General features: G+C 45.5%; 1 protein-coding gene across 3 annotated transcripts; it reads right to left on the bottom strand.

Moving 5' to 3' along the window:
* Positions 1 to 2,490: 2,490 nt before the first annotated feature.
* pomt1 (protein-O-mannosyltransferase 1) lies at positions 2,491 to 17,161 on the bottom strand. Of its 3 annotated transcripts, XR_013772028.1 has the most exons (21): positions 17,037 to 17,161; positions 14,874 to 14,995; positions 14,681 to 14,787; positions 14,547 to 14,597; positions 14,251 to 14,397; positions 12,257 to 12,365; positions 12,128 to 12,184; positions 11,813 to 11,906; positions 11,480 to 11,635; positions 9,867 to 9,997; positions 9,685 to 9,780; positions 9,516 to 9,608; positions 7,722 to 7,818; positions 4,549 to 4,641; positions 4,340 to 4,460; positions 4,169 to 4,266; positions 3,922 to 4,035; positions 3,592 to 3,718; positions 3,307 to 3,484; positions 2,827 to 3,201; positions 2,491 to 2,796 (listed from the first exon to the last, which is right to left on the bottom strand). XR_013772028.1 is itself a non-coding variant. In XM_079269634.1 (20 exons), the coding sequence occupies exons 2-20, from the start codon at positions 14,984 to 14,986 to the stop codon at positions 3,027 to 3,029; spliced, it is 2,157 nt and encodes a 718-aa protein (XP_079125760.1). In that variant the 5' UTR covers positions 14,987 to 14,995; positions 17,037 to 17,161; the 3' UTR covers positions 2,491 to 3,026. The 3 variants fall into 3 exon arrangements, 2 of the variants coding, with proteins under 2 accessions (XP_079125760.1, XP_079125761.1); XM_079269634.1 differs by having other exon boundaries at positions 2,491 to 3,201; XM_079269635.1 differs by having other exon boundaries at positions 2,491 to 3,198.
* Positions 17,162 to 17,277: the final 116 nt, after the last annotated feature.

Here is a 17,277-nt window from a genome sequence, read left to right as displayed (position 1 = left end):
AATGGTGCCCCTGTAAAATGATTTCAGCACTGATGTGGGGGCTTTTACTCTCTTCAGCTTGCGGAGGAAGTAGAGGCGCCGCTGGGCTCTCTTTGCCAGTGATGCGCAGTTGGTGGCCCAGGAGAGGTCGTCACTGATGTGCACCCCCAGGAATTTGGTGCTTTCTACTTGCTCCACAGCAGCACCATCGATGGTCAGTGGCAGGTGTACAGTGTGGCCTCTCCTGAAGTCAACAACAATCTCCTTAGTTTTGGTGACATTCAGCAGGAGATTGTTGTCGCTGCACCACGTGGTCAGAAGGTTGACCTCCTTCCTATAGTTGGTCTCATTGTTCTTGGTGATGAGACCAACCAGAGTGGTGTCGTCTGCGAACTTCACCATGTGATTGGTGCTGTATGTAGGTTCGCAGTCGTGAGTCAGCAGGGTGAAGAGCAGGGGGCTGAGCACACAGCCTTGTGGGGCCCCAGTGCTCAGCGTGATGCTGCGTGAGGTGTTGTTGTCGACACGTACTGCTTGTGGCCTCTCACTAAGGAAGTCCAGGACCCAATTGCACAGTGGGGTGTTGAACCCCAGCTGGTCCAGTTTGCAGATGAGTTGTTGTGGGATTATGGTGTTGAATGCTGAGCTGAAGTCTATGATAAGTATTCTTACATACGAGTCTGCTTTTTCTAGGTGGGTGAGGGCTGGGTGGAGAGCAGAGCAGATTGCGTCCTCTGTGGAACGTTTTGCTCTGTATGCAAACTGAGAGGGGTCCATGGTGGGGGGGAGGATGGACTTGATGTGGGCCATGACTAGCCGTTCAAAACACTTCATAATGATGGGGGTCAGTGCCACGGGGCGATAGTCATTGAAGCAGGATGGAGCCGGTTTCTTGGGTACAGGTATGATGATGGAGGTTTTGAGGTGTGATGGGACAGCAGCTTGACTCAGAGAAGTGTTGAAGATAACAGTGAAGATATCTGTTAGCTCCTCTGCGCAGTCCCTTAGTGTGCGGCCTGGGATGTTGTCTGGGCCTGTTGCTTTTCGGGGATTGATGGTGGAGAGTGCTCTTTTCACACTTGCAGCAGACAGGCACAGGGCCTGGTCGTGGGGGGAGGGTGAGGTTTTCTGTGGGCTCGTGGTGTTTGTTGATTCAAACCGTGCGAAGAAGCTGTTGAGGTCGTTCAGCAGAGAGATGTTGTCATCACAGGTCTGTGAAGCAGGCTTGTAGTCCGTCATGGTCTGGATGCCCTGCCACAGGCTGCGTGTGTCTCTGCTGTCCTTGAAGTGGTTGGTGATTTTTTCAGAGTAGTCCTGTTTTGCTTTTCTAATGCCCGGGACAGGTTGGCTCTCGCTGTTTTCAGGCCAATTCTATCTCCGGCATTGAAGGCTTTGTCTCTGGCCCGCAGCAGCTGATGGACGGCCCCTGTCAGCCAAGGCTTCTTGTTAGCCCTAGTGGTGATGGTCTTTTTAGCGGTTACATCATCTGTGCATTTCCGGATGTAGGAAAGAACAGCGTCTGTGAGCTCCTCATTGTCTATGTTGTTATTGTACGTAGCTGCATGTTTGAACATGTCCCAGTCTGTTGTAGCGAGACAGTCCTTGAGAGCAGATCTTGATCCTTCCGGCCACACTGTGATCTCTTTTCCAACCGGTTTTTTCACTCTCACTCTGGGCCTGTATGCTGGCGTTAGCATAACAGTGAGGTGGTCAGAGAGTCCGATGTGGGGGAGAGGGGTGGCCTTGTATGCTCCTTTAAGTGAAGTGTAGACTAAGTCCAGGATGTTTTTCTCCCTTGTTGGGAATTTGACATGCTGGTAGAGATTTGGAAGAACAGTCTTAAGGTTTGCATGATTAAAATCTCCTGCGACGACAATGAAACCATCCGGGTGAGCCGTCTGTTGTTCACTGATGGCATGATGCAGTTCACAGAGTGCCGCACTCCTGTCACTGTTGTTGGAGGTTGGAGGGATATATACTGCAACTAGCAAGACTGCATTAAATTCCCTCGGCAGGTAGAAAGGACGGCACTTTATGATCACAAACTCCACCAGTGGTGAACAGTGTCTGCATACTACCACAGCGTCTCGGCACCACACGTCACGTATGTAAACACACACGCCCCCGTCTTGCTGCTGTAACATGCAGATGTCCCCCTGGGGATGAATAACGTATCCATCTATCTATGTTAACTGATTGAACCTGCAGAAACGTTTTTAAAAATATTATTAAGAAAGAAAACATGAAGACAAATATACAAAAAGTGTGTCAGCGTTTGTAGAAGAAACTAAAAAGTTTGAATCAGATTCAACTTATTTTACTGCATCTTAAAATTAAAATAATGAATAATAACCAACAATCAGAGTCAAACTTTATATTATTTTGTGATTCTTCAAACCAGCTGCTCCTGATTCATCAGATTCAGTCTGATCAGGTCTACAGCTGCTCAGTAGCTTGTTTCATCATCTTCACAATAAACCACATTTTAACATTTCAAAATAAAAGAAAAAGCTTTTATTTTGATTTAGAAAATGAAGTGTTTAATTGTACACATTTCAAACAGGAAGTGATGCGTGTGATGTCACACTCCTCCTCTCTTTGTGCATTGCATTGTGGGAGAATCTTGTGCTGTTTGAATTGTGACTTGATTCAGAGGACTGAAGCTCCTCCTCCAACATGGCATCATCTCTGACATCACACAAACACCTTCAGGAAGTCCCTCGAGCTGTCTGTCTCTGTCTCTCTCTGCCTGCTTGCCCGTCTGTCTCTCTCTCTGTCTGTCTGTCTCTGCCTGCCTGCCTGTCTCTCTCTCTCTACCTGTCTGTATGTCTCTGTCTCTCTCTCTACCTGTCTGTATGTCTCTGTCTCTCTCTGCCTGCCTGCCCGTCTGTCTCTGTCTCTCTCTGCCTGCCTGCCCGTCTGTCTCTGTCTCTCTCTGCCTGCCTGCCTGTCTCTCTCTCTACCTGTCTGTATGTCTCTGTCTCTCTCTGCCTGCTTGCCCGTCTGTCTCTCTCTCTGTCTGTCTCTGTCTCTCTCTACCTGTCTGTCTAGCGGCGGCGGTACAGGATGTCCCAGGAGTGTCTCCACTTGAGTGCTTGCAGCTGATTGGCTGATAGCTCAGGTGTCCCGTAGGTCAGAGGGCTGAAGGTTCGGTAGGACAGGAAGACGGACGTCAAGACGGCCGACACGCACACACACAGAACACGGCGGTGTGTCGCTCTGCTGCACACACACACACACACACACACATCAACTTTACTGACTAATGCACCGACAGTAACACAGAATAGATAGTGTGTGAGGGCACACAGGTGTGTGGGTGGTTACCTGAGCAGGTGTGTGTGTGTGTGCTCCAGCAGGGCAGGGCTCAGCAGGTGCAGGTAGCAGAGAGCCGGCAGGTAGTGATACAGGAAGAGAGTTTTCTCCATCAGGAGGAACGGAACAAAGTTCACCAACCAACCACCAACACACACACAGCCGAGACACACAAACTGATCCCACACACCTGGAGACACACACACACACACACACACACACACACCGTCATTAGATATTATTACATGTTGGTTCACAATCGGAGAAAACATACATTGTGTCTGTGTGTGTGTGTACCATCAGGGAGGTCTTTGAAGCCCCGCCTCCTCCTCAGCAGGTAGACGGCTGCCAGCAGCTGATAGGCCAGCAGGCTGAGGTTGGCCACGCCCCACGACACCGGGTTACCAATCAGATGGATCTGAGCCTGTGACAGAGAGCCAATCACATGACAGAACAGAGAGCGTGTAGGTGTGTGTGTGTGTGTGTGTGTGTGATTGTGTGTGTGTGTGTGTGTGATTGTGTGTGTGTGTGTGTCAATGTGTGTGTGTGTGTCAGTGTGCGTGTGTGTCTGTGTGTGTGTGTGTGTGTGTGTCAGTGTGTGATTATGTGTGTGTGTGTGTGTGTTACGTTGGTAGAGGGGTGGAGCCAGTATGCGATGTTGGTTTCCATGGTGACCCACTCCAGAGGGGAGGAGCTGTATTTGTGCTCAGAGTCTTCCTGTTTCACTGTCAGCATCTTCCACTGTCATGACAACACAACATGACATCATCACGGCGGTCTTATGAACTGTGTTGGTTTCACATGACGACACAATCACAGCAGTAAAGCAGCGATCTGATTGGATAATAACGCGATGATGCGTTCACTGTCACACCTGAAGCTCCAGAAATTTGGCCCAGAATGACATTTTTCTGTCCACGTCAATATGAGTCGGTGAATGAAGCTCTGCCTCCCTCTCCTTCTGCTCCTGACCTGCACACAGACATTCACACATTAAAGGGTGAGAACACTAGAGACAGTCTGATGTTAGGGTCAGAGGTCGTACTGGTTCCATATCGGTGCTCCTCGACGGTCCATCCCAAACTGCTGCTGTGAGCTTTAAACAGTTTCTCTGCAACGACTTCCAACTGACGGAAACCCCAGTCTGGAAGAGACACACCGCTCATCTGCAGACACACACACACACACACGTCATCAAGCCTTATATGGTCAGAGGAAACAGTTCTGTCATAGGTGTTTACTTCCTGTCAGTACCTTGAGGACAGCTGAGGTGTTGACGTGAACCAATCGAACCTCAGACTGGATCGTCTTCCAGGACTCGGACTCCGCCTCCCTGTTAGAGATGTCCTGCAAAGAGACAGGATGTCAACACACCTACTGTACCACGATGTCAACAACACCGACTGTACCACGATGTCAACAACACCTACTGTACCACGATGTCAACACACCTACTGTACCACGATGTCAACACACCTACTGTACCACGATGTCAACAACACCTACTGTACCACGATGTCAACACACCTACTGTACCACGATGTCAACACACCTACTGTACCACGATGTCAACACACCTACTGTACCACGATGTCAACACACCTACTGTACCACAATGTCAACACACCTACTGTACCACAATGTCAACACACCTACTGTACCACAATGTCAACACACCTACTGTACCACAATGTCAACACACCTACTGTACCACGATGTCAACACACCTACTGTACCACGATGTCAACACACCTACTGTACCACGATGTCAACACACCTACTGTACCACGATGTCAACAACACCTACTGTACCACGATGTCAACACACCTACTGTACCACGATGTCAACAACACCTACTGTACCACAATGTCAACACACCTACTGTACCACGATGTCAACACACCTACTGTACCACGATGTCAACAACACCTACTGTACCACGATGTCAACACACCTACTGTACCACGATGTCAACACACCTACTGTACCACGATGTCAACACACCTACTGTACCACAATGTCAACACACCTACTGTACCACGATGTCAACACACCTACTGTACCACGATGTCAACAACACCTACTGTACCACGATGTCAACACACCTACTGTACCACGATGTCAACACCGACTGTACCACGATGTCAACACACCTACTGTACCACAATGTCAACACCGATTGTACCACAATGTCAACACACCTACTGTACCACAATGTCAACACCTACTGTACCACGATGTCAACACCGACTGTACCACGATGTCAACACACCTACTGTACCACAATGTCAACACCTACTGTACCACGATGTCAACACACCTACTGTACCACGATGTCAACACACCTACTGTACCACAATGTCAACACCTACTGTACCACGATGTCAACACCGACTGTACCACGATGTCAACACACCTACTGTACCACAATGTCAACACCTACTGTACCACGATGTCAACACACCTACTGTACCACAATGTCAACACACCTACTGTACCACGATGTCAACACACCGACTGTACCACGATGTCAACACCTACTGTACCACGATGTCAACACCGACTGTACCACAATGTCAACACACCTACTGTACCACAATGTCAACACCTACTGTACCACGATGTCAACACACCTACTGTACCACAATGTCAACACCTACTGTACCACGATGTCAACACCGACTGTACCACGATGTCAACACACCTACTGTACCACAATGTCAACACCTACTGTACCACGATGTCAACACACCTACTGTACCACAATGTCAACACACCTACTGTACCACGATGTCAACACACCGACTGTACCACGATGTCAACACCTACTGTACCACGATGTCAACACCGACTGTACCACGATGTCAACAACACCTACTGTACCACGATGTCAACAACACCTACTGTACCACGATGTCAACAACACCTACTGTACCACGATGTCAACAACACCTACTGTACCACGATGTCAACACCGACTGTACCACGATGTCAACACCGACTGTACCACGATGTCAACACCGACTGTACCACGATGTCAACACACCTACTGTACCACGATGTCAACACACCTACTGTACCACGATGTCAACACCTACTGTACCACGATGTCAACACCGACTGTACCACGATGTCAACACCGACTGTACCACGATGTCAACACCTACTGTACCACGATGTCAACACCTACTGTACCACGATGTCAACACCTACTGTACCACGATGTCAACACCGACTGTACCACGATGTCAACACCGACTGTACCACGATGTCAACAACACCTACTGTACCACGATGTCAACAACACCTACTGTACCACGATGTCAACAACACCTACTGTACCACGATGTCAACACCGACTGTACCACGATGTCAACACCGACTGTACCACGATGTCAACAACACCTACTGTACCACGATGTCAACACCGACTGTACCACGATGTCAACAACACCTACTGTACCACGATGTCAACACCTACTGTACCACGATGTCAACAACACCTACTGTACCACGATGTCAACAACACCTACTGTACCACGATGTCAACACCTACTGTACCACGATGTCAACAACACCGACTGTACCACGATGTCAACAACACCGACTGTACCACGATGTCAACAACACCGACTGTACCACGATGTCAACAACACCTACTGTACCACGATGTCAACACACCTACTGTACCACGATGTCAACACACCTACTGTACCACGATGTCAACACCTGCTGTACCACGATGTCAACACCTGCTGTACCACGATGTCAACACCTACTGTACCACGATGTCAACACCTACTGTACCACGATGTCAACACCTACTGTACCACGATGTCAACACCTACTGTACCACGATGTCAACAACACCTACTGTACCACGATGTCAACACCTACTGTACCACGATGTCAACACCTACTGTACCACGATGTCAACACCTACTGTACCACGATGTCAACAACACCTACTGTACCACGATGTCAACACCTACTGTACCACGATGTCAACACCTACTGTACCACGATGTCAACAACACCTACTGTACCACGATGTCAACACCTACTGTACCACGATGTCAACAACATCAAGTGGGCCCGCATGAAAATCAATCCAACCATGTTTATGTTTGTTTTTTGTTAAATAAATCTGAGAAAACACTTTGAATCTGTAGACTACTGCCTAATAGTCTTATTGTTGCCATTTGATGACACTTGCTCATATACTGTAAGCCGAATTAAGTATATTTATTATTTTGAACAAAGGTTAAATGTTATTTCACAAGTTTCAAAAAGTGCCCCCAATTTTTTGAAAATGCCCTGGATTTCAGTCAGTGGGGGCAAAAATTGCCCCCAAAAAAATATGTAAATTTCCTACCCTGATGTCAACACACCTACTGTACCACGATGTTAACATATGTGTGCTCACCACTCTCCAGAGGTTCTGTGCTGCCATGGAAACGTTGAAGTCGATGTAACCTGACACTTCCTGAGAGTGAGGACTCATGGGAGCTGCTACATCATGACTACACACACACACACGCACACACACACACACACACACACACACACACACACACACACACACACACACACACACACACACACACACACACACACACACACACACACACACACACACACACACACACACACACACGTTATCAGTGTTTGTAGAAACATCAAACTTTCTTCCACTCTGTAAAACAATAATAATAATACATATGTGAAGTTAGACTTCCAGCGCCCCGTTCCTCGTGCGTGTCTAACAGAGTTAGCCGGATACTTTTCAGGATAAGATGACATAAGTCAGGCTTTTTGGTTCCACGAAGCAAGTTTGGCAAAATCACCATGGCAACACATCCATAAGCTGGAACCTGCTCCAGCGCAGGCTAACTGAAGGGAGCTGGATAAGCTGCCACTCCCCCGGAAAACATGGCCGCTCCCGTCACATACGGTAGTCTGATGCGCTTGCGCATATACTGGGGGTTATACGGGAGTTGATGAAATGCATGTAAAGTGAGACACACGTGATCCTTAAAAGCAGCGGAGCAAACTAAGAAGCCTCTGTTGCATTAATGTGCAGCTCCTTCCTCATAGATCCACTGATGAAGGAGGATATTAGTTAGATGAGCGTTTTATAGGGAGAGACTTCTTCCACATCGCCAAGATCCGTCATCACATCACGATGACTTCCTGTACGAGCGCTGTCCATTCTGCCCACAAGGAATCATTTATTGTTGGGAAAAATCTAAATGACCAATTAGTATGCGTTTAAATGATTAAAGAATGTTCTACATTTAACAGAAGCTCATCTCCTCTGTAGTGTTTAAGGCCTGTGTCCTTGTGCGAACTTTCACTGACACTCGGTCTTCAGCAAATGTTTAGTCTATTAAGAAGCAGTTGATTGCCGAAAGAACACTTCAGCCGTTTGTCCTGAATAAGAATGATAACAAACTTGTAGAAAGCGTTTGCGATAGAAAGTGACCTTTGTACTAGAACGAAGAGTTAAAGTGTCCAGATGTCCGTAGACGCCTGTGTGTGTTACCCTGTGCAGCCCACTGCATGTTGTTTACTGAGTATAAACACCAGAGACTCGGAGACAGATCTTCGGTCTTGATGTACATTCTGTATGTGAATCAACCCCGTCTCCTTCTCTGCAAAGAACAAATGTCCAATGATGAATGATGTTTACACCAGTCTCGAGTGAACATTTCTTTACAGAGCTTCTGGAGACCTTCTGGACATTGTGTTGCCGTGCTTCTTGTCCGGTCCTCTCAGCGGTGCCGCTGTTATATTTTGCTGTGATTACGGTCTTGACGTTCATGATCATCTCCTGCTCGTCAGCGGAGAACAAAGAGGCTCTTTCTGTGACTTTATTTCACATTGGACTGTTAGAACATCATGGTTTCTGTGATCCACGCTTCCCCCTTTAGAAGTAGGACGGGCACGCGCAATCATCCTGATCCTGATCGTCTGGGTCGCATTAACGAGACTGTTTGAGAGGATCAGCCTCGGAGAAACCGAGAGCCTGACTTCAATCATCTCGTTAGTTTAAGCTGCTAACAGGACATTTGATCGACTTAGTGAACCACTACGAGGAACGGGGCCCTGGCTTCAGCGTTCCTGTGACTTCCTGTTTGTTCTCTGACTCCGCCCCCTCGTGACTGAGCTGCAGCTGAGGCTCATGGGTAATGTTGGCTGACTGAGGTGAGCGGGTTACCTGTTGAGGAAGCGTGAGGTCATTCCATGGACCAGCTGGATGACGTCACCGTGACGGACAGGTCGAGGAGGACTGCTGACCACGAGCTCCTGTCTGTGGGACAGAGAGACAGACAGCTTAGACAGGGACTACATATCCCAGCATGCCCGGGGACAGACAGGTGACCCACCTGCCGGGGTCTTTGACGATCCACCAGTTGTTGACGTCTTTGAAAGGATAACAGGTGACCTGCTGCTGGTGAGAGCTGCCCCGCCCATTTTCATACCTGAACGTGAAACAGGAAGTCCTGTTATTCAAACTTGAACCGGCAGCTTTCTGATTGGCTGCTGTGTCCGTGTGACCTGCCAGCACCTGATTGGGTAGTTGGCTTTGTGCGAGTGGAGCCAGCAGGGGATTGGTTGGGAGGCGGAGCTTCTTAAAGTCACCTGACTGCCGTAAGACACTTCGAGAGGCTGACCCTGAGTGATTCTGGAGAGACCGCCCTGAAGACAGACAAGCAGACAATCAATCATATAATACACACATGCATAAATATAATACATAGATATGTATGTATTATATGTATGCATACATGCATACATATAATACATAGATATGTATGTATTATATGTATGCATACATACATACGTATGTATGTATGTATGTATGTGTGTGTGTATGTATGTATGTATGCATACATACATACATACATACATACATACATACATACGTACGTACGTATGTATGCATACATACATACATACATACGTACGTATGTATGTATGTATGTATGTGTGTATGTATATATGTATGCATACATACATACGTACGTACGTACGTATGTATGTATGCATACATATAATACATACATATCTATGTATTATATGTATGCATGTTTGGGTGTGTTCATGTTCATGTTTGTGTGTGTGTGTGTGTGTTCATGTTTGTGTGTGTGTTCATGTTCATGTTTGTGTGTGTGTGTGTGTGTTCATGTTCAGGTGTGTGTGTGTGTGTGTTCATGTTCATGTTTGTGTGTGTGTGTGTGTGTTCATGTTCAGGTGTGTGTGTGTGTGTGTTCATGTTTTTGTGTGTGTGTGTGTGTGTTCATGTTCATGTTTGTGTATGTGTGTGTGTGTGTGTTCATGTTTGTGTGTGTATGTTCATGTTCATGTTTGTGTGTGTGTGTGTGTTCATGTTTGTGTGTGTGTGTGTTCATGTTTTTGTGTGTGTGTGTTTATGTTTTTGTGTGTGTGTGTTCATGTTTTTGTGTGTGTGTGTTTATGTTTTTGTGTGTGTGTGTTCATGTTTGTGTGTGCGTGTATATGTGTGCGTGTGTGTGTGTATATGTGTGTGTGTTCATGTACATGTTTGTGTGTGTGTGTGTGTGTGTGTTCATGTTTAGGTGTGTGTGTGTGTGTGTATGTGTGTGTGTGTTCATGTTCATGTGTGTGTGTTCATGTTTGTGTTTGTGTGTGTTCATGTTCGTGTGTGTGTGTTCATGTTTGTGTGTGTGTGTGTTCATGTTCGTGTGTGTGTGTGTGTGTTCATGTTCATGTTTGTGTGTGTTCATGTTCGTGTGTGTGTGTGTGTGTTCATGTTTGTGTGTGTGTGTGTTCATGTTTTTGTGTGTGTGTGTTTATGTTTGTGTGTGTGTGTGTTCATGTTTGTGTGTGTGTGTGTTCATGTTTGTGTGTGTGTGTGTTCATGTTTTTGTGTGTGTGTGTTTATGTTTTTGTGTGTGTGTGTTCATGTTTGTGTGTGTTCATGTTTGTGTGTGTGTGTGTTCATGTTTTTGTGTGTGTGTGTTTATGTTTTTGTGTGTGTGTGTTCATGTTTGTGTGTGCGTGTATATGTGTGCGTGTGTGTGTGTATATGTGTGCGTGTGTGTGTATATGTGTGTGTGTTCATGTACATGTTTGTGTGTGTGTGTGTTCATGTTTGTGTGTGTGTGTGTTCATGTTTGTGTGTATGTGTTTGTGTGTTACCTCCAGACTGGCCTGGAAGGAGGAGCTCATCAGTTGGTCATGTGGTCCGCTCCGATACAGCAGAGTCAGATGGACGTAGAACCAGAACACATAGAGGAGAACCGGAACCACCAACAGACACACAACCCTACACACACACTGCACACACACACTCAGCTGCACGCACACACACACACACACTCCTTTAACTGTCTTGTATTATAAAGTTTGATGTTCAGATGTTGCAGCGTCACAAACGCATCACCACCTGGTGACATCACTAATGAGCTGAAACCAATCAACAGACTGAGTGATCAATAAACTGATCTTCTGTCTGTGTACATCTGGACTCACGTGACTGACAGTTCTGTCTCCAATCAGGTTCCAGGTGTGTAGAGAGGCCACGCCCACCAGCATCAGGTAGGAGAACACACCCATATACTTCACCCTGTTAACAAATACACACAATACACACATTAACACACACAGACTCTCACACACATACATCCATTAACACACACACACACACACACACACACACACACACACACACACACACACACACACACACACACACACACACACACACACACACACACACACACACACACACACACACACACACACACACACACACACACACACACACACACACACACACACACTCACCCCACAGCTGCAGCACATGAGGCTCCAGACAGCAGCAGCCAACAGTATCTGAACCAGCTGAGGGTCAAAGGTCACAGAGTCACATGACTGAGGGCAGTGTCAGGTCAGTCCGTTGAAGGAGAGTCTCACCTGTGAGGATCGTTGTGGAACCTCAGGTAGGAGAAGACGGCCAATAGGACGAAGAAGATGAGGAGAGACTCCAGTAACATGAACCGGGATTGGACGATCAGAGAGTTCTCTGGAAAACAACATTACACGTCAGTCCCTAAACGCACCGCAGTCAGTTAGACTCTGAACACATGTTTGTTGTGATGTTTGTTGTGTTGTATTGTATTGTTTATTGTGTCGTTTGTTGTGTTGTTGTTTATTGTGATATTTGTCGTTTGTTGCGCCGTTTGTTACGCCGTTTATTGTGTTGTTTATTGCAATGTTTATTGTGTTGTTTATTGCGATGTTTATTGTGTTTATTGCGATGTTTATTGTGTTTATTGCGATGTTTATTGTGTTTATTGCGATGTTTATTGTGTTTATTGCGATGTTTATTGTGTTTATTGCAATGTTTATTGTGTTGTTTATTGCAATGTTTATTGTGTTTATTGCGATGTTTATTGTGTTTATTGCGATGTTTATTGTGTTTATTGCGATGTTTATTGCGATGTTCATTGCGATGTTTATTGCGTTGTTCATTGCGATGTTTATTGCGTTGTTCATTGCGATGTTTATTGCGTTGTTCATTGCGATGTTTATTGCGTTGTTCATTGCGATGTTTATTGCGTTGTTCATTGCGATGTTTATTGTGTTTATTGCGATGTTTATTGTGTTCATTGTGATGTTTATTGCGATGTTTATTGCGATGTTCATTGCGATGTTCATTGCGTTTATTGCGATGTTTATTGCGTTTATTGCGTTTATTGCGATGTTTATTGCGTTTATTGCGATGTTTATTGCGTTTATTGCGATGTTTATTGCGTTCATTGCGATGTTTATTGCGTTCATTGCGATGTTCATTGTGATGTTCATTGCGTTGTTCATTGCGTTGTTTATTGCGTTCATTGCGATGTTCATTGCGATGTTCATTGCGTAGTTCATTGCGTTGTTCATTGCGTTGTTTATTGCGATGTTTATTGTTCTTTATTGCGTTGTTTATTGCGATGTTTATTGCGATGTTTATTGCGTAGTTCATTGTGTTGTTCATTGCGTTGTTTATTGCGCTGTTTATTGCGTAGTTCATTGCGTTGTTTATTGCGTTTATTGCGTTGTTTATTGTGTTCTTTATTGTGTTGTTTATTGTGTTGTTTATTGCGTTGTTTATTGCGATGTTTATTGTTCTTTATTGTGTTCTTTATTGTGTTCTTTATTGCGATGTTTAGTGTTCTTTATTGCGATGTTTATTGCGATGTTTATTGTGTTCTTTATTGTGTTGTTTATTGCGATGTTTATTGCGATGTTTATTGTTCTTTATTGTGTTGTTTATTGTGTTGTTTATTGCGTTGTTTATTGCGATGTTTATTGTGTTGTTTATTGCGATGTTTATTGCGATGTTTATTGTTCTTTATTGTGTTGTTTATTGTGTTGTTTATTGCGTTGTTTATTGCGATGTTTATTGTGTTCTTTATTGTGTTCTTTATTGCGATGTTTATTGCGATGTTTATTGTTCTTTATTGTGTTCTTTATTGTGTTGTTTATTGCGATGTTTATTGCGATGTTTATTGCGATGTTTATTGCGTTCTTTATTGTGTTCTTTATTGCGTTGTTTATTGCGTTCTTTATTGTGTTCTTTATTGTTCTTTATTGTGTTCTTTATTGCGATGTTTATTGCGTTCTTTATTGTGTTCTTTATTGCGTTGTTTATTGCGTTGTTTATTGCGTTCTTTATTGTGTTCTTTATTGTGTTCTTTATTGCGTTGTTTATTGCGTTCTTTATTGCGTTCTTTATTGTTCTTTATTGTGTTCTTTATTGCGTTGTTTATTGCGTTCTTTATTGCGTTGTTTATTGTTCTTTATTGTGTTCTTTATTGCGTTGTTTATTGCGATGTTTATTGCGTTGTTTATTGTGTTCTTTATTGCGTTGTTTATTGCGATGTTTATTGCGTTGTTTATTGTGTTCTTTATTGTTGACTCACCCAGCAGCAGCAGAGCTGAAGCTCCCAGAGCCGTCAGGTGACAGAACTTGAGCTCCAGAGTCAGCAGGTAAACCAGAGGAACACAGAGAGCTCCACACAGAGCCGGCAGCAGACGCAGAGTCCACACACTCACACTGCTGGGATACTCTGTCGGACAAACACACCGGTTCAAACTGGTTCAAACTGATTTAAACTTGTTCAAACTAAAATGGTTTAAAGTGGTGTTCAAACTAGTTTAAATTGGTTTAAACTGGTTACAACTAAACCGGTTGTGGTACAGTAACTGGTGTTCCTACCTGCTCCAATTCTGTTCCACACAAAGTTCCCATCAAATCCTCCCAGGTACGCTGCAACAAACACATTAATGACATCATCACACATGTGTCTGACACACAGGTAACATCATAGAGCGGTTGTCGCGGTAACTGACCTCCGAGGCCCAGGATCATGTGACCGAGCGGCGGCCCGCTGTCATCGATGAAGAAGACTCTCTTCATGTAGAGAGACACGAACTGACCGTAGTACACCTCATCGAACCTGTACAACACAAACATCATGGAGACAGGTGAGACAGTCTGGTGTGTGAGCCCGGGTGACCAGGTGTGTAAAACAAACAAACTCACACCACAGCATTGGGGTAGCTGAGGTGGCTCAGTCTGGTCCACAAGGCCAGCAGGAAGACCAGCAGCAGGACCAGGTCCACCTGAGCCGTCACCACCAGGGGGAGCTGCAGCATCACTGACACCTGAGACACAAGACAGGTGAGACACAAGACAGGTGAACACACAGACAGGTGAGACACAAGACAGGTGAGACACAAGACAGGTGAACACACAGACAGGTGAGACACAAGACAGGTGAACACACAGACAGGTGAGACACAAGACAGGTGAGACACAAGACAGGTGAGACACAGACAGGTGAACACACAGACAGGTGAGACACAGACAGGTGAACACACAGACAGGTGAACACACAGACAGGTGAACACACAAGACAGGTGAACACACAAGACAGGTGAGACACAAGACAGGTGAGACACAAGACAGGTGAGACACAGACAGGTGAGACACAAGACAGGTGAACACAAGACAGGTGAACACACAGACAGGTGAGACACAAGACAGGTGAGACACAAGACAGGTGAGACACAAGACAGGTGAACACACAGACAGGTGAGACACAAGACAGGTGAGACACAAGACAGGTGAACACACAGACAGGTGAACACACAGACAGGTGAGACACAAGACAGGTGAACACACAGACAGGTGAGACACAGACAGGTGAACACACAGACAGGTGAACACACAGACAGGTGAGACACAAGACAGGTGAACACACAGACAGGTGAACACACAGACAGGTGAGACACAAGACAGGTGAACACACAGACAGGTGAACACACAGACAGGTGAGACACAAGACAGGTGAACACACAGACAGGTGAGAACACAGACAGGTGAACACACAGACAGGTGAACACACAGACAGGTGAGACACAAGACAGGTGAGACACAAGACAGGTGAGACACAAGACAGGTGAGACACAAGACAGGTGAGACACAAGACAGGTGAACACACAGACAGGTGAGACACAAGACAGGTGAACACACAGACAGGTGAGACACAAGACAGGTGAGACACAAGACAGGTGAGACACAAGACAGGTGAACACACAGACAGGTGAGACACAAGACAGGTGAACACACAGACAGGTGAGACACAAGACAGGTGAACACACAGACAGGTGAGACACACAGACAGGTGAGACACAGACAGGTGAGACACAGACAGGTGAGACACAAGACAGGTGAACACACAGACAGGTGAGACACAAGACAGGTGAACACACAGACAGGTGAGACACAAGACAGGTGAACACACAGACAGGTGAACACACAGACAGGTGAGACACAAGACAGGTGAACACACAGACAGGTGAGACACAAGACAGGTGAACACACAGACAGGTGAGACACAAGACAGGTGAACACACAGACAGGTGAGACACAGACAGGTGAACACACAGACAGGTGAGACACAAGACAGGTGAACACACAGACAGGTGAGACACAAGACAGGTGAACACACAGACAGGTGAGACACAGACAGGTGAACACACAGACAGGTGAGACACAAGACAGGTGAACACACAGACAGGTGAGACACAAGACAGGTGAACACACAGACAGGTGAACACACAGACAGGTGAACACACAGACAGGTGAACACACAGACAGGTGAACACACAGACAGGTGAGACACAGACAGGTGAAACACAGACAGGTGAGACACAGACAGGTTATACATTTAATAAATGTAATAAATATTATAAATGCTATAAATGTTATAAATGTTCTGTTATAACGACTCTTTGTTGTCTGAATCTAATTTTAATTCTCTACATTTAAATTGACCAAAACAACATCTGAATTGTTTTTGTTTCTGAAGTAAAGAAACATTTTGTGTCAATGATAAAATATAGAAACTTTACATTTTATGAACTTATTTCCGTGTTTGTTTCTTCTTCATTTACTTATTTATAAATAAAGATGATTAAAAACCTCATCTCATCTTTACTGGATCAGCTGCTATATGTGACGTCATCTAATACCACATAATTATTTTATCATTTAATACAAAACAATATTTAATTAAGAAAAAGAATCTGAGATATCGATCACATCTCAGTGTGAGATAATGGAGCTAACAGCTGTTAGCAACGTTAGCATTAACCTCACCGTTAGCTGTTAGCCATCAGAGTCCCGTTACCGTAAACTCACCTGGTGACGTCACTACATTAACCTCAAACAGACCATCCCACCAGTACAGAGCCGATGGTGGCTCTTCAACGTTTCTCCCGGTTCGTTTGGAGCACCGAGCCGCTCGACGTGTCCTCCGGTGTTTGATTGGTGCTGTCTGCTCTCTGAGCCGCTCGATGTGTCCGGTGTTTGATTGGTGCTGTCTGCTCTCTGAGCCGCTCGATGTGTCCGGTGTTTGATTGGTGCTGTCTGCTCTCTGAGC

Source organism: Melanostigma gelatinosum (genome assembly GCF_949748355.1).
Source record: "Melanostigma gelatinosum genome assembly, chromosome: 6".
NCBI lineage: Eukaryota > Metazoa > Chordata > Actinopteri > Perciformes > Zoarcidae > Melanostigma > Melanostigma gelatinosum.
This window is presented reverse-complemented; position numbering and strand designations above follow the sequence as displayed.

Bases quoted from the DNA above. Each gene is read 5' to 3' on its own strand.
- pomt1 (XM_079269634.1), bottom strand. From the start codon at position 14,986: ATGCTGCAGCTCCCCCTGGTGGTGACGGCTCAGGTGGACCTGGTCCTG. The intron at 12,366-14,250 runs GTGAGTCAACAA...GTTGTTTTCCAG, and splicing joins TTCAGCTCTGCTGCTGCTGG to AGAACTCTCTGATCGTCCAA. The intron at 7,819-9,515 runs GTAACCCGCTCA...GTGTGTGTGTAG, and splicing joins ACCTCACGCTTCCTCAACAG to TCATGATGTAGCAGCTCCCA.